General features: G+C 46.4%; 1 protein-coding gene across 2 annotated transcripts in view; it reads left to right on the top strand.

The window, feature by feature from the left end:
• Positions 1-22,367, top strand: part of inavab (innate immunity activator b) — an 82,578-nt gene extending 60,211 nt beyond the window's left edge. For both annotated transcript variants that reach the window (XM_070858952.1, XM_070858953.1), the window contains exon 10: positions 21,392-22,367. In XM_070858952.1, the coding sequence (XP_070715053.1) occupies positions 21,392-21,475 (84 nt within the window). In that variant the 3' untranslated portion in view covers positions 21,476-22,367. The remainder of the gene's footprint in view (positions 1-21,391) is intronic.
• Positions 22,368-22,702: the final 335 nt, after the last annotated feature.

Raw genomic sequence — 22,702 nt, 5'->3', positions numbered from 1 at the left:
TGCCGGTGCACCGTCTGCAGAGTGAGTGCGGTCTGGCAGCGCGGCCACCTTTACAGGGGAGGGCCCACTTCCGCGACCACAATGGAAGAATTTTTGCCGGCCGACTTGCCGATCGGCCGGCAAAATACTGGCCCCGGGTTCAGTCAGGCAGCCTGGCATCCCCACTTGGGTGCCAGGCTGCTGGCCTGGCCGAAACCCTCTCTGCTGGCCCAGTGGCCAAAGTTAAAATAAATGATCGAATCTCTCTCCTTTAACAGAAAGGAGAAAGCGTGCTGATGCACACGTGATGTGACTTCACCACGCTGATTGACAGCGGTGGACGGCCCAACCAGCCCACTTTCAGCCAGTCAGCCTGGCTTTGAGTCTAAGGCCCCCCCCTCCCATTATGATCCATTTCATGTAAAATTTTGAAAACAATTCAAAGTCCTGAAAATGGATCTACTCACTGCACCAAGAGTTCCAGCTGGTGAGTGCCAGTTTAAAAGTCTCTTGAATCATGCTGACCTGTAACACCACACTTCAGTGGACCCATCATCACACCCCTGAGGTTAGCCTGTTGGTCTTTTAGTGAGAATCTGAAAAGATATTTCCACTGCACAGCTTCCTTGCAGGTGTGTTGTGGCAGCGGAGTCTCAGTAGCAGCTTGTTCAAAGAACCTCAAACTACTCCTAATGAGGCATTAGTGTCCTCAAGCTATGCCACAGCAAGGAGCAAAAATGGTACTTTATGCAAATTATAAGGTGCATGCTAAAAGAACTAAAAAGAGACTAATAACAAGCACGCATTCAATGTTTATTAAAACACACCCACCTCATCAGCAGAAATACCCAGAACTCTTTTTTAAAAAAAAGCAATACCTGTAGTTACATTCTTTGGGAAAAGGGAATAATATTTTATCTTTGTTGCAATCCTATTTCTCCTTACTGTTGCTGAGTGTGCAGCTCTTTACAACATCTCTGCTCATCCCCATCTCTTTTATCTGTCTTTTTGGTCCCTGAACATAAATTACTACTACTTGGGTAAGCCGCAACCATTGATCTTGTCACTAAATCAGAAAACTATTTTATTTGATGAAAAAACAGATAAACCACTTAGTTCGCTGCGTAGTTCCAAAAACCCGAGATGAAGCTAAATGGTAACAAATAATGTAATCAAAATTGTAAGCAAAGGAATTGTGTTTATCAAAGTTTAATGTACTGAAGTTCAAAGAGGTATTTATTGCACATCTTTACAATTTATTTTCAGAATTTTGCTCAGTAACTACAGTTTCCAGCTTGAAATGTAGTTCAAAGTAGAAAATCTATCTGTGTTCAGACAAGTTTATATCAGATAAGACTGTCATCCCTTCTTAATTGATGTGGGGTTTATTGCATGCTTAAACATTGCAGTGTTACTTAGCAGCCGAAACTGGTAGCATACAAAGCAAGTTAGAACAATACCAGTCCCACTGAAATTAAAAGTGATCCAAATGTGATCTTGACGGCTGCTGGAATTTTCGACAGCAGTCATATTACTTCCCATCACGTTGAGCATTGTAGATGTGACCAGATCAATCTTTGATGTATAAAAAGGCCTCCAAACATAAAAGTCTCCAGTCTGCATGGCATGGCAGGAACCAGTTGAGTAAATTCATCTGCAGTTGTCAAGAGATTAATAAAACAAACAAGATTTGACTAGAATTGTAAGAAACATTGCCGGGGCAGAAAATAGGCAGCTGAATTTGACCTTAACTCCCCTAGGAGAGGATGGGTGGGTGGGGAAATCAGCTAGAGATTCAACTCTTGATTGTTATCTATTGATCCCAGCATGTGTATGGAGGTAAGAGTGAGAAAAGCATTGAGCTCGACAGTGATCCATGTTCGAATGGCCTACCAACTCAATGGCCAGCGCACACATGAAAAATGGTCACCTAAGCGAGGTACCGGGTGGCTGCTAGATTGAAGTGAAACCAAGGATTAGCACCTTCAGGAGGAGGAAAGGAAACATACAGACTTCAAAGAAAAAGGTTAAAACATAAGAATATAAGAATTAGGAGCAGGAGTAGGCCATACAGCCTTTAGAACCTGTTCAGCCATTTAATATCACGGATGATCTTCGACCTCAACTTCACTATCCCGCCTGATCCCCATATCCCTTGATTCCCCTAGAGTCCAAAAATCTATCTATATATACTCAATGATTCAGCCTCCACAGCCCTCTGGGGTAGAGAGTTCCAAATATTCACAACCCTCTGAGTGAAGATATTTCTCCTCATCTCAGTCTTAAATGGCCAACCTCTTATTCTGAGACTATGCCCCACACTTTTAGATTCTTCAGCAGGGGAAAGAACCTCTCAGTATCTACCCTGTTAATCCCCCTCAGACTCTTATCTGTTTCAATGAGATCACCTCTCATTCTTCTAAACTCCAGAGAGTATAGGCCCAATCTACTCAATCTCTTCTCATGGGACAAACCTTTCATCCGAAGGATCAATGCAGTGAGCCTTCGTTGCTCCACATCCAAGGCAAGTATGTCCTTTCTCAGATAAGGAAACTCAAACTGTGCACAGTACTCCAGGTGCAGTCCAACCAAAGTCCTGAACAATCGTAGTAAGACTTCCTTACTTTTGTACTCCAACCCCCTTGCAATAAAGAACAACATGTTATTTGCTTGCCTTCATCATAGGCAGTTCCTCGGAATCGAGGAAGTCTTGCTTCCACTCCTGAAGTGAGTTCTTTGGTGGCTGAACAGTCCAATACGAGAGCCACAGACTCTGTCATAGGTGGTACAGATAGTCATTGAGGGAAAGGGTGGGTGGGACTGGTTTGCCGCACGCTCTTTCCGCTGCATGCTCTCGCCGTTGAGGCTCAAGGTGCTCAGCACCCTCTCGGATGCACTTCCTCCACTTAGGGCGGTCTTGGGCCAGGGACTCCCAGGTGTCGTTGGGGATGTCGCACTTTATCAGGGAGGCTTTGAGGGTGTCCTTGTAGCTTTTCTGCTGCCCACCTTTGGCTCGTTTGCCGTGAAGGAGTTCCGAGTAGAGCATTTGCTTTGGGAGTCTTGTGTCTGGCATGCGAACTGTGTGGCCTGTCCAGCAGAGTTGATCGAGTGTGGTCAGTGCTTCAATGCTGGGGATGTTAGCCTGGACGAGGATGCTGATGTTGGTGCGCCTGTCCTCCCATGACCTGCATGCTAACTTTCCGTGTTTCCTGAGGACACCTAGATCTCTCGGAACACCAACATTTAATAGTTTCTCTCCATTTAAAAATATTCTGTTTGTCTATTCTTCCTACCAAAGTGAATAACCTCACATTCCCTCACATTATACTCCATCTGCCACCTTATTGTCCACTCAACTAACCAGTCTATATCCCTTTGCAGACTCTTTGTGTCCTCCTCACAGCTTAGAAACATAGAAACATAGAAAATAGGTGCAGGAGTAGGCCATTCGGCCCTTCTAGCCTGCACCGCCATTCAATGAGTTCATGGCTGAACATGCAACTTCAGTACCCCATTCCTGCTTTCTCACCATACCCCTTGATTCCCCTAGTAGCAAGGACTTCATCTAACTCCTTTTTGAATATATTTAGTGAATTGGCCTCAACAACTTTCTGTGGTAGAGAATTCCACAGGTTCACCACTCTCTGGGGTGAAGAAATTCCTCCTCATCTCGGTCCTAAATGGCTTCCCCCTTATCCTTAGACTGTGTACCCTGGTTCTTTCCCTCCTAGCATTGTATCGTCAGCAAACTTGGATACATTGCACTCGGTCCCTTCATCTAAGTCATTAATATAGATTGTAAATAGCTGAGGCCCTAGCACTGATCCTTGCGGCACCCCACCATTTACAGCCTGCCAACTGGAAAATGACCCGTTTATCCCTACTCTCTGTTTTGTGTCTGTTAACCAATCCTCTATCCATGCTAACATGTTAACCCCAACCCCATGAGCCCTCAAGGTTTAGAGTTGAATGAACTAGATGAACTTGATGATATGACGAAAAGTATTTTCTACAAACACATTTTTCTCCAGATAAGGGGAACTGTGTAGGACAAAGGGTTAAATAGAAATATCTGCACATACCTATTTGTACAGCTATGCCAGTCCAAAGGTCACATTCCAATTCAAGGGTCATTTGAGTTCATCTTTGGTTTAGGCATGCAGCTAATAAGATTGAACACCACCTTATTTCCTAATGTTACTTTATTTTCATTTCAAAATCCTCTTTTTCACTTTAAAATGCCTCTATAACCTGCCTTGGTGACCTTCTCCAGGTGTACGTCCCTGCATGCACCCTCTGCTTCTCTGACACCAGGCTACTCCTTGTTCCCCAGTCAAACTTTGATGGTTTTTCTTTCAGGGCTATGCCCCTCCCTCCCCTCTGGAACGTTCTCCATTGATCCCTCTGCAGCTGCTTTCAAAAGCCTCCTAACAAAACCTTCTCATTGATCTTTGCCTTCTTTCCTATTGTGTTCCCAACACAGATGAGACTGCACACAGGGAGGTTAAAGTAACAGTGACCTCAGACTTTATCAAGACACTCCAGAGTGAGGAACAGGCCTTAGGGTATGGCTTACATACAATGCTCCCAAGGGATGCTGGGATCCCTTGGGACTTCAGAGGATGTGCTCCCTGGTGGCGGAACATGGGAGTGCATGCTTTACAGATACACAACATCACTCCCACCCAAAGTCAAAGTGAAAACTGTCATGTATTCAACTATCATTGTAACCCATGTATAAGCTGACCTAAGTTGTACACTTTGAGAACATTGACCACAAGGGGATGAACTTGTGGGAGACACTCCTAACTTGGACTTTCAGGTATAAAAGGGAAAGCTCCTCCCACCTTCATCACTCGAGGTCTTCGTAATAAAGGAAACAGGTCACAGAGTGACCTACTCTCAAGTATGGGCCTCGTGTGCATTTATACTGTATAGTAAGGACATATTATTGGCGACGAGAAACTGGGATTAAAACCACGCGAGCATGGCCACTAGCAGCACAGAAGAGAGGTACTGTGTTGGTGATGATTGGGACGACTTTATTGAGAGACTACAGCAAAGTTTTGTCACTAAGGAATGGTTGGGACAGGATTCGGCCGACAAACGCAGGGCTCATCTCCTGACAGTTTGTGGATCCAGAACGTACTCCCTGATGAAGAACCTTCTAGCGCCAGAGAAGCCGGCGGACAAAACATTCGAAGAGCTCAGTAAGTTGATCGGGGAACACCTTAAACCGACGAGTAGCATGCACATGGCGAGACACCGGTTTTACACGCACCGGCGGCGAGAAGGGCAAAGCGTTCCTGACTCGTGGCAGATCTCTGGCGACTGGCGAGCCTATGTAAGTTCACAGATGCATGCAGAGCGAAGATGCTGCGAGACTTTTTTATTGAGGGCATCGGGAACACTGGGGTTTTCAGGAAACTGATTGAGACCAAAGACTTGACCTTGGAAGCGGCGGCTCTGATAGTTCAGACATTTATCTCAGGGGAGGAAGAGACCAGAATGATGTATGACAAAAATCTTGGCTCAAATGCGGCAAACGACCAGGGATTGTTAACACGGCACACAGTACTCGAGGCAGACAAGGGCAATCGGACATGCCCCAGCATGTAGTCAAACCCAAAGGGGGAATTCAACAGAGACAATGGCCAGCTGAACGGCGATTCATGCCATCGCAATGCGGCCAGTAATGGGGCCATCAACACCTGTTAATGGTGCACTTAAGGGCAGTTACAGAGACAGTCAGAGACAATCGACTGGTAAGGGACCTTTTGTTTCCAACAACGAGGCCTCTAGCTCATACTGGAAGTGTGGAGGCAAACACCCAGCCAGAGCTTGCAGGTATCAGCAATATACCTGCAGAAACTGCAACGTCAGCGGTCACTTGGCACGTATGTGCAGGAAGCCTGCAGCCAGGTTGATGTACGAGGAAGACGGGCCCGATGTAAGCCTTTGAGGCCAAATGAATACTGGGGGAAATCGCTGGAAGCTGAAGTTCAGCGAGTTCATGTGGAGCACATATGCAGTTCATATACCAGGACGCCACCGATAATGATGAAAGTGCTCCTCAATGGCATCCCAGTATTAATCGAGCTAGACACGGGAGCCAGCCAGTCCCTGATGAGTATCAAACAGTTAGAAAGGTTGTGGGTGTCCAAGGCCAGGAGGCCAAAATTATTGCCGACTGACGCACAGCTATGGACATATACAAGGGAGATCATTCCGGTGTTAGGCAGCACCGCGGTAGTCGTGACCCACAAAGATTCGGAGAACAGGTTGCCACTCTGGATTGTCCCTGGGGACGGTCCCGCACTACTGGGGAGGAGTTGGCCTGCTATCTAGAACTGGAAATGGGGCGATGTCAATGCAATTTCTTCTGTGGAGCGAGTATCACGCTCACAGGTCCTGGACAAATTTGACTCATTATTTCAACCCGGCATCGGCACTTTCATGGGGGCCAAGGTAGTGATTCACATAAACCCGACGCCAGGCCAGAGCACCACAAGGCCAGAGCGGTGCCGTACGTGATGCGGGAAAAGATAGGATGTGAATTGGACCGCCTGCTGAGGGAAAGGCATCATCTCGCCAGTCGAATTCAGTGACTGGGCGAGCCCGATAATGCTGGTGCTCAAGGCGGATGGGTCAGTCAGGATATGTGGCAATTACAAAGCCACCATCAATCGGGTGTCACTCCAAGACCAGTACCCGCTACCGAGAGCGGAGGACCTCTTTGCGACGCTATCCGGTGGCAAATTTTTTTCAAAATTGGTCCTGACCTCAGCTTACATGACCCAGGAGCTGGCGAATGAGTCGAAGAAGCTGACCACAATCACGACACACAAGGGGTTGTTTGGGTATAACAGATGTCCGTTCGGGATTCGTTCGACCGCCGCGATCTTTCAGCAAAATATGGAAAGCCTCCTCAAGTCGATTCCAAGGACGGTGGTTTTTCAAGACGACATCCTCATCATGCATCGTGATACTGAAGAACACCTCCACAACCTGGAGGAGGTGCTACGCAGACTGGACCTGATAGGGCTGTGACTGAAAAAGGTGAAGTGCGTCTTCCTAGCTCCAGAGGTAGAATTTCTGGGGAGGAGGGTAGCAGCAGACGGGATCAGACCCACTGCGTCCAAATTAGAAGTGATCCAGAGAGCACCCTGACCCCGTAACACGATGGAGTTGTGTTCGTTCCTGGGGCTCCTGAACTATTTTGGTAACTTTCTTCCCAAATTGAGCATGCTGTTAGAGCCGCTACATGTGCTCCAACGCAAAGGTCGCGATTGGGTCTGAGGGGACAGCCAGGAAAGGGCTTTTGATAGTTACGCTCCAACTGTTAACGTTATATGACCCGTGTAAGAAACTTGTTTTAACGTGCAATGCGTCGTCCTATGGGGTCGGGTGTGTGTTGCAGCATGTGAATGCCAAGGGTCAGTTACAGCCGGTAGCTTATGCCTCCAGAAGTCTGTCCCAGGCAGAAAGGGGCTACGGGATGGTAGAAAAGGAAGCGCTAGCATGTGTATATGCAGTAAAAAAAATGCACCAGTACCTGTTTGGCAGGAAATTTGAGCTGGAGACAGATCAGAAACCCCTAACGTCCCTTTTGGCCGACAACAAGGCCATAAATGCGAATGCATCGGCCCGCATACAGAGGTGGGCACTTATGTTAGCCATCTATTACCGCTGTTGAAGCTTTCGAAAGTGAGGTCTCGCCTGTGACAGCCCATCAGATTAAAGTCTGGACAAATAAAGACCCGCTACTGTCTTTAGTTAAGAAATGTGTCCTGAATGGGGACAGGGCAGCCACGTACGGGGCATGCCCTGAGGAATTTATACCGTTTCAGAGGCGCAAGGATGAACTCTTGATTCAGGCCGATTGCCTACTGAGGGGAAACTGAGTAGTCATGCCCCAGAGGTGCAGAGAGGTGTTTATCAGAGAACTTCATACTGAGCACCCGGGCGTTGTCATGATTTAGGTCACACATTTGGTGGCCAGGGATAGGTGCAGACCTGGAACTTTGTGTTTGCAGGTGCAACACGTGTGCTCAGCTGGGCAATGCCCCAAGGGAAGCCCCCCTTAGCCCCTGGCCATGGTCACGCATCCACGTGGACTATGCAGGTCCTTTCATGGGAAAAAGGTTTTTGGTTGTAGTTTCTGCCTACTCCAAATGGATTGAGTGTGCCATTTTAAATTCAAGCACATCCTCTGCCACGGTAGAAAGTCTATGGGCAATGTTCGCCACCCATGGTCTACCGGATGTCTTGGCACTGAATTCCAGGACTTCATAGCAGGCAATGGAATCAACCATGTCAGAATGGCACCGTTCAAGCCGGCCTCAAACGGCCAGGCGGAACGAGCAGTGTAGATAATCAAACAGGGGATGCTCAGAATCCAAGGGGGTTCCCTACAAAGCCGCTTATCATGCCTCCTGTTGGCCAATAGATCCCGACCACACTCGCTCACAGGGATTCCACCCGCAGAGCTGCTAATGAAAAGGACGCTCAAAACCAGGTTATCCCTTATACACCCTACTATGAAAGAAATTGTTGAGAGCAGGGGTCAGTCACAATGTGACTACCATGACAGGAATGCGAGGGCGCGATGTAGTGATGTCAATGACCCTGTTTTTGTCCTTAATTACGCTGCAGGGCCCAAATGGCTTGCAGGCACTATGATTGCCAAACAGGGGAATAGGGTTTTGGTAGTTAAACTTACCAATGGACAAATCTGCCGCAAACACGTGGATTAAACTAAAAGGAGATTCAGCAACCCCATAGAAGAAGCAGAGGAAGAACACGACGTAGAGTTTACTCCACCACAGGTGACCGAACACCGGAACCAAGTGGAGGAGAGCCCAGTCACTGTGGGCAGTCCGGACAGTTCCTGAGGCACCGCAAACAGCAGACACTCAGGCCAGCGCCCAACAACCTGAGCCCCAACTCAGGCTCTCTACAAGGGAGCATAAACCACCAGAGAGACTTAACCTGTGATCCCAATAAGACTTTGGGGGGGAGGTGATGTCATGTATTCAACTATCATTGTAACCCATGTATAAGCTGACCTAAGTTGTCCACCTAGAGAACATAAAATAACACAAAGGGGTGAACTTGTGGGAGATACTCCTAACCTGGACTTTCAGATCTAAAAGGGGATGCTCCACCCACGTTCATCTCTTGAGGTCTTGGTAATAAAGGTAACTGGTCACAGAGTGACCTTCTCTCAAGTATGGGCCTCGTGTGCATTTATACTATATAGTAAGGACATATCAAAAACTATTTACAAGGTGAGGCAGTTGGGAGCCTTTCTTTCCCTTGAGGACCGCCTTGGTACGAATGTCTGTTCTGGTGTGTTGGCTGTGCCCTCGATGGGCTGGCGTGTTGTTGGCCCTGCAGGGCTGCTGGGTGAGCCAGGCCTTGATGGGCTGTTGGGCTTGATGGATTCAATTTCCTGGTCCGGGTTGGTGTCGTTGATCCTTTGGTTGTGTGTTGTGGGCTCGAAAAAGATGGTGTCTGATGTGGATTGTTCAGGGCAATCTGTGAACCGCAGCCTCGTTTGGTCCAGGTGCTTTCTGCAAATTTGTCCATTGTCTAGTTTGACTACAAACACCCTACTCCCTTCTTTAGCTATCACCGTACCCGTGATCCACTTGGGACCATGTCCATAGTTTAGCACATACACAGAGTCATTCAGATCAATTTCCCGTGACACAGTAGCGCGACCATCGTTTACATTTTGTTGCTGCCGCCTGCTCTCTATCTGATCATGCAGGTTGGGGTGAACCAGCGAGAGTCTGGTTTTAAGTGTCCTTTTCATGAGTAGCTCAGCCGGGGGCACCCCTGTGAGCGAGTGGGATCTCGTGCGGTAGCTGAGCAGTACTCGGGACAGGCGGGTTTGGAGTGAGCCTTCTGTGACTCGTTTAAGGCTCTGTTTGATTGTTTGTACTGCCCGCTCTGCCTGCCCATTGGAGGCTGGTTTAAACGGGGCCGAGTTGACATGATTGATCCCATTGCGGGTCATGAATTCTTTAAATTCGGCACTGGTGTACCATGGCCCATTGTCACTGACCACTATGTCAGGCAGGCCGTGGGTGACAAACATGGCCCTCAGGCTTTCAATGGTGGCGGTGGCGGTGCTTCCCGACATTATTTCACATTCAATCCATTTTAAAAAAGCATCCACCACCACCAGGAATATTTTACCGAGAAACGGACCCACATAGTTGACATGGATTCTCGACCATGGTCTGGAGGGCCAGGACCACAAACTTAGTGGTGCCTCTCTGGGCACGTTGCTCAACTGAGCACACATGCTGCATTGCCGTACACAGGACTCTAAGTCAGAGTCGATACCGGGCCACCACACGTGGGATTTGGCTATCACTTTCATCATTATTATACCCGGGTGTGTACTGTGGAGATCTGAGATGAATGTCTCCCTGCCCTTTTTGGGTAGCACTTCGCGGTTACACCACAACAGGCAGTCTGCTTGAATGGACAGCTCGTCCTTTCGCTGCTGGAACGGCTTGATTAGCTCTTGCATTTCAATGGGGATGCTGGCCCAGCTCCCATACAGTACACAGTTTTTTATTAGGGACAGCAGAGGATCTTGGCTGGTCCAATTCCTAATCTGTCGGGCCGTGACAGGTGATTTATCATTTTCAAATGCATCCATGACCATGAACAAGTCTGCGGGCTGCGCCACCATCAACAAGTTTGCAGGCTGCGCAATTTCCACCCCCGTGGTAGGCAATGGTAGCCGACTAAGAGCATCCGCACAGTTCTCGGTGCCTGGCCTGTGGCGGATGGTATAGTTATACGCTGATAGCGCGAGTGCCCACCTTTGTATGCAGGCTGAGGCATTAGTATTTATCCCCTTGTTTTCAGCGAACAGGGATATGAGGGGCTTGTGATCGGTTTCCAGCTCAAATTTGAGGCCAAACATTTTCTTTACCCCGAACACACACGCTAATGCCTCTTTCTCAATCATGATGTAGGCCCTCTCGGCCTTAGACAAGCTCCTGGAGGCATATGTGACAGGTTGCAACTTCCCCGCAATGTTGGCTTGTTGTAATACACACCCGACTCCGTACGACGATGCATCACATGCTAGCACAAGTCTTTTACACGGGTTATACAATACAAGCAGCTTGATGGAGCATAAAATATTTCTGGCTTTCTCAAAAGCAATTACTTGGTTTTTTCCGCATACCCAGTTCTCACCTTTATGCAATAACACATGTAGGGGCTCTAAGAGGCTGCTTAACCCCGGTAGGAAGTTACCAAAATAGTTGAGGAGTCCCAGGAACGACCGCAGCTCTGTGACATTCTGTGGCCTGGGCGCGTTCCCGGTAGCCTCTCTTTTGGCGTCTGTGGGCCGAATGCCGTCCGCCACAATCTTTCTCCCCAAAAACTCCACTTCTGTTGCCATGAAGACGCATTTTGACCTCTTCAGCCGCAGACCTACGTGATCCAGTTGCTGGAGGACCTCCTCCAGGCTTTGTAGGTGCTCGACGGTATCCCGACCCGTGTCCAACATGTCGTCCTGAAAAACCACCGTGCGTGGTTCCGACTTGAGTAGGCTCTCCATGTTTCTCTGGAAGATTGCTGCAGCCGACCGAATTCCAAACGGGCATCTGTTGTAGATGAACAGTCCCTTGATGCAGGTGAGGCCCTTCGAAGACTCCTCCAGCTCCTGCGTCATGTAGGCCAAAGTCAGGTCGAGCTTGGTGAACATATTTCCTCCTGCCAGCGTCGCAAATAGGTCGTCTGCTTTAGGTAGCGGGTATTGGTCCTGTAGCGAGAAATGATTAATAGCTACTTTATAATCGCCGCAAATCCTGACTGTGCCATCACTTTTGAGTACTGGAACAATCGGGCTGGCCCACTCACTGAATTCCACTGGGGAGATGATGCCCTTGCGTTGCAGCCTGTCCAGCTCAATTTCCACTCTCTCCCTCATCATGTGAGGTACCACTCGCGTCTTGTGGTGAATGGGTCGTGCCTCTGGGACCAAGTGGATCTGCACCTTCGGCCCGGAAAAGTTTCTAATGCCTGGCTCAAAAAGGGAAGGAAATTTGTTAAGAACCTTGGTACATGAGGCCTCATCGACATGTGATAGCGCTCGGATGTCATCCCAATTCCAGCGGATTTTGCCCAGCCAGCTCCTTCCAAGCAGTGTGCGGCCATCGCCCGGGACAATCCAGAGTGGCAGTTCATGCACCGTGCCCTTGTCGGTGACCTTGACCAAGGCGCTGCCCAGGACAGTGATGAGCTCTTTGGTGTATGTTCTCAGTTTCGTGTGGATGGGGCTCAGGGCTGGTCTGAGTGCCTTGTTGATCCACAGTCGCTCAAACATCTTTTTGCTCATGATGGATTGGCTAGCGCCAGTGTCCAGTTCCATGACTATGGGTAAGCCATTCAATTTTACATTTAGCATTATAGGTGGACATTTCGTTGAAAATGTGTGCACCCCATGTACTTCAGCATCTGCCTCCTCTTTCTGAGGCTCGAAATTGCTTTGATCCACCATGGACTGATCTTCCTCTGCCATGTGATGGTTAGCAGGTTTTGCAGAGCTTGCAGTTCGTCTGCAAGCTCGTTGGAGGTGCCCCATTGTTCCACAGCTCTTGCAAACATACCCTTTGAAGCGGCATGAATAGGCTGAATGGAAGCCTCCACAACGCCAACAAGGTGTGAATTGCCTTGCATTCATCCTTTGTTGCAGACTCTGAGTCATCTGGGTCACCTGAGGCCTGCTGGCAGTTGCAGACTCATGGTTTCTGCCCTGTACATTTCTGCTCGCAAACACAGTTCCAGTTAATTTATGAACGTTGCTAGCACTTGTGTGCTGAGAGATTTGCTTGGTGTTATCACTGGTGGACATAAACGCCTGTGCTATCGCAATGGCCTTACAGAGGGTCGGTGTCTCTACAGTCAAAAGTTTTCATAGGATGGTCTTGTGGCCAATGCCCAGTACAAAAAAGTCTCTGAGCATCTGCTCCAGGTAGCTATCAAACTCACATTGTCCTGCAAGTCGCCTTAGCTCGGCGACGTAGCTCGCCACTTCCTGACATTCAGATCGCTGGCACGTGTAGAACAGATACCTCATCATCAGCACGTTCTCCCTTGGGTTAAGATGCTCCCGAACCAGTGTACACAGCTCCTCATACAACTTATCTGTGGATTCTTCATGAGGCTGTAGGTCGGTGCCCCGCAGATCGTGAGGAGGACCGCTCTCCTTTTTGCAGCGCTTCCTTCTCCGTCCAGCTCATTGGCTACCAAGTATTGGTCTAGCCGTTCGACATAGCCTTCCCAGTCCTCACCCTCCGAGAACTTCTCCAGGATGCCCACAGTTTGCTGCATCTTTGTGTTGGATTCATATACTCGCCGCCAGTTATTGTGTTCCTAACACAGATGAGACTGCACACAGGGAGGTTAAAGTAACAGTGACCTCAGTCTTTATCAAGACACTCCAGAGTGAGGAACAGGCCTTAGGACTTCAGAGTGAGGAACAGGCCTTAGGATCCCTTGGGACTTCAGGGGATGCGCTCCCTGGTGGCGGAACATGGGAGTGCATGCTTTACAGATACACATCATCTCCCATCTGAACTTCTTCCATTTCCCTTTTGTTCCTTGTTTTAGCTGTCATGCTTTCAATTGACCCTGTAAAGCACTTTTATATGTTGTCCAATACCTGAGATTATATACACACCAGCCTAGAAAACGAGCAGACACTGATCAACATCTTCAAAAAGGTTGACTACAGTCCCCAAAATCTGACTACTTAAGAATGGCTCTGCTTGTAGGGTTCCGACAGGTAAAAACAAGTAGTTAGGTGGGAGCTTTGTGGCCTAAGCTGTAGGTATATCCAACATTCCTTCATTTGTATTAGAGGAACATAAATACAGTAAATATTCCCGAGAGGCTGAAGGGGGAAATACAAATGAACAAAACTGGTGCTACATATATAGGGGAGAACTGAGGTATGATCCCTGGAAAATGTAGAATTTTAATGTATTTTGACTAATTAATTTTATACCTCAGAATTGATTGATTTTTAATCTAACACACATTTTCAACACACCAACAAGATTATCACTTCCCAAAAATTACCGCAATAGTCATGTTCCCACATCCAACCATCTAATCCCCTCCCAACTTCACAAATGTACTCTAACCTCTGGACCCAATTCACAGAGATGCTGTATCCCCATCCAATTGCCCAACCCTTTCACAGAGACATTCTTTTCCTCCTCCGATTCTCCCGGTTTGCAGTAGTGCTCATACTAGAACTCTTCTCCGTCTCCTGGCATTATTGGTGTGGGTGCCCATCATTTATTTGTTAACTACAGGACCTTCCCATGAACATTTGGCGGGGTCAGCGCCTGAGGTCTGAGGTGGTGCATCCCAGCACCGACACTGTGTGCGCCCACTATGGATTTTCAACCTGCTGTTATTACCACAGAAGCAACAAGAGCTGGGCTACAAAATTAATCTTTAACCTGAATCTAAGGTTTGGAGTTGCTAATCAATCCACAACAATATTAGCAAATTGGCTTCCTAGGCTGCTTCATTAATAAGCACTAAACCTTACCGATGTGATTCATTTTTAGTCATAACAGCCAGGGTAGAAATGCAATGCTTTGATAGACCAGTGTTTAAGATGGAGGCTACCTATTGAGAAAATATTGCACATTATGTCGTAACAAATTTACTTCATATTATAGAGTGGTTTCACAGGTGTTAATGTGACTGAACTTTGAAAGTTCACTCTCCTTCCAAACCTTTGATTTTGCTTACCCAATCAAAAACAAGTTCCTACAATGCAAAATTTGATGCGAACAATGTGAAAATGTTGATAAACCCTCTAATCTAAATATTAATCATTCAATAGATTAGTCAGCAAGATGCTTATGTTTGTATATAGAACAACACTTATTTTGTTAGCTTAGATTGTTCAATAAAATGGTCTCAGACCAATTTGTTCAGTCCTCCTGTCGCTGCTGGCAGCCCCAATGCTGTTCAAAGCCTGTATCCTGTCAGCGATGGTGTACTGGGGCTCTGTTTGACAGGTTGCAGAGAACATCCATGTCTTGCTCCTAGATTAGTCTGGTTCAAAGTCTTGCAGACCAATGAAGTTGTTGCCCACTCCATGTCAGAGTCCACCTGCGACAGGGTTGAAGTAATGTAGCCACGCATTCAGTTCTCTATAAGATCATGGCTGGAGCAGCACCATAAGAATTGCTTGCACTCATGCCAGACCTCCACATTTATGTCAGGAGCAAATAAATATTGCAGCTGCCCTTCAATCTCCATCAATTCAAAAAGTCCGTACAGAATTCCAACAGTGAAGCTTCATACAATACTTCTTCTGTTGATGGAACTCTGTTCCAGACTGTTTTCATAAAGAAATTCAATACCTGGTATGTACAAGTTTGAATACAGAGCTAGCCACTCTTGCTTCATTCAGGGCTGCTAATGCATGCATTAAGTTACAACAAATCTGATATACCCATTGACCAGTAAAAAAAAATGTCCAGGTTTTTTGTTTAATATGTGCTTCTAGCAACTTAAAGGCATATTTCCTGACATCTGTCCTTGTTATGGTTCTTTGCCCTAAGTGGAGGAAGTGCATCCAGGAGGGCACTGAGCACCTCAAGTCTCGTCGCCGAGAGCATGCAGAAATCAGGCCCTGGCAGCGGAAAGAGCATGCAGCAAACCAGTCCCACCCAACCCTTCCCTCAACAACTATCTGTCCCACCTGTGACAGAGACCTTGATTCTCATATTGGACTGTTCAGCCACCTAAGAACTCATGTTAAGAGTGGAAATAAGTCTTCCTCGATACCGAGGGACTACCTATGATGATGATAGAAACATAGTTAGAAACAGAGAAAATAGGTGCAGGAGTAGGCCATTTGGCTCTTCGAGCCTGCACCACTATTCAATATGATCATGGCCGATCATGCAACTTCAGTACCCCATTCCTGCTTTCTCTTCATACCCCTTGATCCCTTTAGCCGTAAGGGCCACATCTAACTCCCTTTTGAATATATCTAACAAACTGGCCTCAACAACTTTCTGTGGTAGAGAATTCCACAGGTTCACAATTCTCTGAGTGAAGAAGTTTCTCCTCATCTCGGTCCTAAATGGCTTACCCCTTATCCTTAGACTGTGATCCCGGTTCTGGACTTCCCCAACATCGGGAACATTCTTCGTGCATCTAACCCGTCCAATCCCGTCAGAATTTTATATGTTTCTATGAGATCCCCTCTCATTTTTCTAAATTCCAGTGAATATAAGCCTAGTTGATCCAGTCTTTCTTCATATGTTAGTCCTGCCATCCCAGGAATCAGTCTGGTGAACCTTCGCTGCACTCCCCCAATAGCAAGAATGTCCTTCCTCAGATTAGGAGACCAAAACTGTACACAATATTCAAGGTGTGGCCTCACCAAAGCCCTGTACAACTGCCGTAAGACCTCCCTGCTCCGATACGCAAATACTCTCGCTATGAAGGCCAACATGCCATTTGCCTTCTTCACCGCCTGCTGAACTTACATGCCAATGTTCAATGACTGATGTACCATGACACCCAGGTCTCGTTGCACCTCCCCTTTTTCTAATCTGCCACCATTCAGATAATATTCTGCCTTCCTCTTTTTGCCACCAAAGTGGATAACCTCACATTTATCCACATTATACTGCATCTGCCATGCATTTGCCCACTCACCTAACCTGTCCAAGTCACCCTGCAACCTCTTAGCATCCTCTTCACAGCTCACACTGCCACCCAGCTTAGTGTCATCTGCAAACTTGGAGATATTACTTCCTTCATCTAAATCATTAATGTATATTGTAAATAGCAGGGGTCACAGCACTGAACCTTGCAGTACCCCACTAGTCACTGCCTGCCATTCTGAAAAGGACCTGTTTATTCCTACTCTTTGCTTCCTGTCTGCGAACCAGTTCTCTATCCACATCAATACGTTACCCCCAATACCATGTGCTTTAATTTTGCACACTAATCTCTTGTGTGGGACCTTTTCAAAAGCCTTTTGAAAGTCCAAATACACTACATCCACTGGTTCTCCCTTGTCCACTCTACGAGTTACATCCTCAAAAAATTCTAGAAGATTTGTCAAGCATGATTTCCCTTTCATAAATCCATGTTGACTTGGACCGATCCTGTCACTGCTTTCCAAATGCGCTGCTATTACATCTTTAATAATTGATTCCAACATTTTCCCCACGATGTCAGGCTAATCGGTCTATAATTCCCTGTTTTCTCTCTCCCTTTTTTAAAAACTGGGGTTATATTAGCTACCCTCCAATCCATGGGAACTGATCCAGAGTCTATAGAATGTTGGAAAATGACCACTAATGCATCCACTATTTCTAGGGCCACTTCCTTAAGTACTCTGGGATGCAGACTGGGATGGGATGAAGGCCCTGGGGATTTATTGGCCTTCAATCCCATCAATTTCGCTAACACAATTTCCTGACTAATAAGGATTTCCTTCAGTTCCTCCTTCTTGCTAGCCCCTCGGTCCTCTAGTATTTCCGGAAGGTTATTTGTGTCTTCCTTAGTGAAGACAGAACCAAAGTATTTATTCAATTGGTCTGCCATTTCTTTGTTCCCCATTATAAATTCACCTGATTCTGACTGCAAGGGATCTACATTTGTCTTCACTAATCTTTTTCTCTTCCCATATCCATAGAAACTTTTGCAGTCAGTTTTTATGTTCCCAGCAAGCTTACTCTCATACTCTATTTTCCCTCTCCTAATTAAACCCTTTGTCCTCCTCTGCTGAATTCTAAATTTCTCCCAGTCCTCAGGGTTACTGCTTTTTCTGGCCAATTTATATGTCTCTTCCTTGTATTTAACACTATCCCTAATTTCCCTTGTTAGCCATGGTTGAGCCACCCTCCCCGTTTTATTTTTACTCCAGACAGGGATGTACAATTGTTGAAGTTCATCCATGTGATCTTTAAATGTCTGCCATTGTCCATCCACCGCCAACCCTTTAAGTATCATTCTCCAGCCAATTCATGTCTCATACCATCGAAGTTACCTTTCCTTAAGTTCAGGACCCTAGTCTCTGAATTAACTGTGTCACTCTCCATCTTAATGAAGAATTCTACCATATTAAGGTCACTCTTCCCCAAGGGGCCTCGCACAACAATATTGCTAATTAATTCTCGCTCATTACACAGCACCCAGTCTAGGATGGCCTACTCTCTAGTTGGTTCCCTGACATATTGTCTCGAAAATCATTCCTTATACACTCCAGGAAATCCTCCTCCACCGTATTGCTACCAGTTTGGTTAACCCAATCTATATGGAGATTAAAGTCACCCATGATAACTGCTGTACCTTTATTGCACGCATCCCTAATTTCCCCTTTTTATGCCACTGTAGCAGATGAAATTTATGAGAGGCAAGTATAAGGTACTGCAATTTGGAAGGAAAAACTGGTGTCTTGCATGCATATGTATTGTGCAGCAGTAGCTAGATCTTTAGTGGAAAGGATTTGGGATCACAGTCAATGTTCCCTGTAAGTTGCACTTTGTTCTGCATGGCCTGTTTCTTTTAGTGTGTGGACCGTTTAAATTTTCACACATGCGTTGTATTTACAATGGAGAAGCCGGTGATCGGCCTGCATGGGACCTTTCCCTTCCACGCAGCTTACAGGGAACATTGTCACGGTAGACTCAAGCACTTAACATATATTCCTAAGCAGTACATAACAGGGGTCATTTTACAAGTCTGAATTGCTAACAGGAAACCTTGGGACCAAAATTGCCCCTTTTTATAAGGTCTCTGGCAGTCTGAAAGCGGCAGCCAAGGGTCGGAGCAGAATGGTTACCGAGTCTCTGTGGAGGGGCTGCCATTTTGAAAATTGCCCTCCCTCAGTTTTGGAGCTCCGCCCATTTTCTTGCCACGGCGTGCACACGCCGACCCCTTACCGACTGGCGGGGACCCCCTCCCGAAATTGCCGCTCGGTAAATGGCCCCTTTCCCGGTATTCCCCCACGGGAGCAGCCCCGCCGCAGGTCGGTGCCCCCAACAGCTTTTGCTGTCGGTACACTCTCTGTGCCAAGGTGGCACTGCCGCCCTTAAAGGGGAGATGGCACTGCCATTGATGCTAGGTCGGGCCGACAATTCTGACGTTGTGACGCGATGGCGTAAACAGCGCGGCGCTGATAACTGACAGCATAGGCTACTCTGCCCCGCCCCCACTTCTGTCCCGCTAGTGATGGCCATTCTGCCCCAGCCCACTTCCGCTCTTATGATGAGGCCACTTCCGCCCCGCTCGGAAAAAATCCTCGAAGTACTGAAGTTCGACAGTTAGGCCGCCCCATGTAGTGGGGTGGCCAGAACACATCGAAAACGGCAGGTGCGCCTGTTTCCAGCAGTGGGCAATTTCGGCCCCCTTACCTGCAACAGTACATATTGGAAATTCAGATGCTTGCTGCCCATAATTCTGCAATATTAATGGTCAAAAATTAATTGCCAAAGCTGGACTAAATTTCTAATATGCACTGTTGGCAGGCCTGGCTCCCTGCAGGGAACATGGACTTGTAAAATTACGATTATAAGTAATGCTCGCTCGAATTTCTTTTGGCGTCAGCTGGTCCCTTTAAGGTTTTACATTGAAAAGCCGCAGCCACTCAGCTTACAGGGAACATTGGTTATAAGGCAGAGGATCTCATGCTAAAACTGCACAATACTCAAAAGATACCTTGAATGCTGTGCCCAATTTTAGTCACCAAGTCACAAAGGGCCCTTTAAAATTTCTACTGGCTGCCCAAAGCGAGTGTCGATAGGCCAGAGCTGTTTCCAGGATTGGGTCTCTTTTGAATGCAGCAAGCAAATGGGCGCTGCGCTGCAACTCGCTGGTCGTGGGAGGGCAGAAACTAGGTCAGCTCCGAGCTGAGCCAGCCTGCAGATTGGGACTGTGGTTTGCGAGGTGAAGTCGAACCCAGATCAGCATGAACATGTATCTGCAGCGGGTCGCTGTATTGTTGTGGAGTCAAGAAGAGTATTCCTGGTCTCCTGGCCCTACACAGATAAAAGGAAAAGAGGTTTGGAGTCCTTTTGTGGAGCGGCCACCCATGGTCCCGTTAAGGGCTGTTGGTTAGGCCGCTCACTGCCTTGTACAAATGGGTGGAACATTTCCATATTTAAATAGTCTCCTGTTCAAAACAGGTGGGCATACTGCCTGCTCATTTATAGGCACTCCTCAAAATTGCATCGGGGGCCTTAAGTGTCCATGGTTCCCCTCAGATTTTCCTCTGCCAGCCACCTATTTTTCAGGGGAGAAATGAGGAGGTAGTATTTGAAAATCACCCCCAGGGAATACATTCAATTGGACAAAATCCATGAGGCTGACTCATAGCATCAGCAGTTGGAGTTAAGGGATTAGACTGCAGAGAAGTAAAGAAAGACTTGGATTTACATAGCGCCTATCACGACCACCGGACGCTCCAAAGCGCTTTACAGCCAATGAAGTATTTTTTTTTGAAGTGTAGTCACTGTTGTAATATAGGAAACATGACAGCCAATTTGTGCACACCAAGCTCCCACAAACAGCAATGTGATAATGACCAGATAATCTGTTTTAGTGATGCTGATTGAGGGATAAATATTGGCCAGGACACCGGCGATAACTCCCCTGCTCCTCTTCAAAATAGGATCTTCTACATCCACCTGAGAGAGCAGACGGGGCCTCGGTTTAATGTCTCATCCATAAGACAGCACCTCCGACATTGCAGCACTCCTTCAGCACTGCACTGGAGTGTCAGCCTAGATTTTTGTGCTCAAGTCTCTGGAGTGGGATTAAGAACCCACAACCTTCTGACTCAGAGGCGTGGGTGCTACCAACTGAGCCATGGCTGACACTCTGGAGACCAGAAGGGAATCTAAAAAAAAATATGGTATTAGGTGGCACAGAAAAGCTCACCCTGGAACATTATTTCAAGGTGAGCTAAAACAGTAGATGCAGGCTAAAACTGGTGGCCAATTTAAAGCGATCAAGGTAGCCTAGGGAAATACTTGAAACTCATTTAAGATCCACGTGCCTGTAAGTTGTTTCCTAAATGAATGATAAAAGATTGGCTGAATCGTCTCCTTTGTTTTAATTTGCGATTTTGTGAATGTAAAAATGAATCGTTGTACTTGACAGAAGAAACATGTAATTTAAAAAAGGGATTACAGGAAGAACAGGCTTTATCCTTCGTTTTCACTCTGACGCATCCTCATTATAGGCGGGTTTCATTCTACCCGCCTGTCTGCGCTGAATCTCAATCGCTAAAGTGAACTCAGAAAATTCCATAGTAGGACCTATTACAACTTCTTCATGTGAAATGAGAGGCCATGCATTTATCGTTCTGTTCTTGATCCTACAGCGACACTTGCCACACTGGGTCAAAGAACATCCACAGAACCAATGGTACATGTCAGAAGAATCAGAAGTTGCGAGCCAGTTTTAAGGCCTCACTCCTGCAAGTCAAAATTCCTGATCATCGTAATGAGCCGACGTATCCATAACAATGACTGGAACAATCTTGTCCCTTGGCGAAGAAATGGCATCCAGCAATATTCGTCCAAACTTGCAAAACTAGCATTACCAGCAATAAGACTTTCACTTCTGGTTTCTGGACTAAAATTGAGAATCACAACTGAGATTTAATCTGAATATTGATATTAATTTTTTATTTGAAAGGGCTCTTTTCTCCCCCTCCCCTGGACTGATGTTTATGTTAATATTTCAAAGTGCTACTGCATCCGTGGTGCTAACTGTGCAGAGTTCTGGTATATTCAACAGGTGAAGGGCGGCACCTATTGGCTGTCTGCATACATTTCGTAATTCAGACTCAGTATTGATTGATGCTTCTTAATGATTATTCTTATTTATGTTTTCCTTTGTTATCTTATTTACAAAAGTATAAAGCCTAATCAATGACATGGTATTTTCATAAAGTTATTACTCATATTAAAGGTAAAGAACCAAATGTATTAAAATAGCAGTGATATGTTTTATAGACAGTGATACATGCAGGTTTAACTATAGAGAACTGACCAATACAATATTATTAGCAAACCTACAGAGTTGCATATATTACTGCAAATGGACGAATCACCCCAGAAAGAATATGCCACCCAAGAGCCTGAGTCTGTTGCACTGGATTACAGATATGGCCAAAGACAACTTATTTTCGATTGAGAACTACCATAAAACCTACAACAGGCATTCAGTCTCCCTGTGCCCCCAAATCTTCTCACTGTTCTCAATTAAAGCTGCTCTTGCTATGAAGTTACGGGGCACATTGATTGTCCCATTGTGTGGACAGCAATAAAAAGTCAATGTAAACCAAAATAGAATAGACTGGTCCAGTTTGTGCAGCCAAACCTAATCCTCAGCTATCCAAACCTGATCATTGAGGGATTCAGGAAAGATGAACAACTTTCCAAGGACTGCCGAGGATACTGATATGATGCATTGAACTTCAGTCAGCATAGGGGACATATCAAAATTTAACAGAGAATTCACCATCATCTTCAATAAGCTCAAGTTTCATCACCTACATATATACTGGGAGAATTGCACTATACACTGAAAGACACTCATGTATTTGTAATCTTAACGGCTAGTATAAACTCTTAAGTTTCAAGAATTGTCAGATTTTCCAAAATCTCAGCCTTCTTAAGATTCAGAG

This window comes from Pristiophorus japonicus, chromosome 17, assembly GCF_044704955.1.
Source record: "Pristiophorus japonicus isolate sPriJap1 chromosome 17, sPriJap1.hap1, whole genome shotgun sequence".
Taxonomy (NCBI): Eukaryota; Metazoa; Chordata; class Chondrichthyes; family Pristiophoridae; genus Pristiophorus; species Pristiophorus japonicus.
Note: the sequence above shows the minus strand (reverse complement) of the source record. Positions and strands in the feature narration are given on the sequence as shown.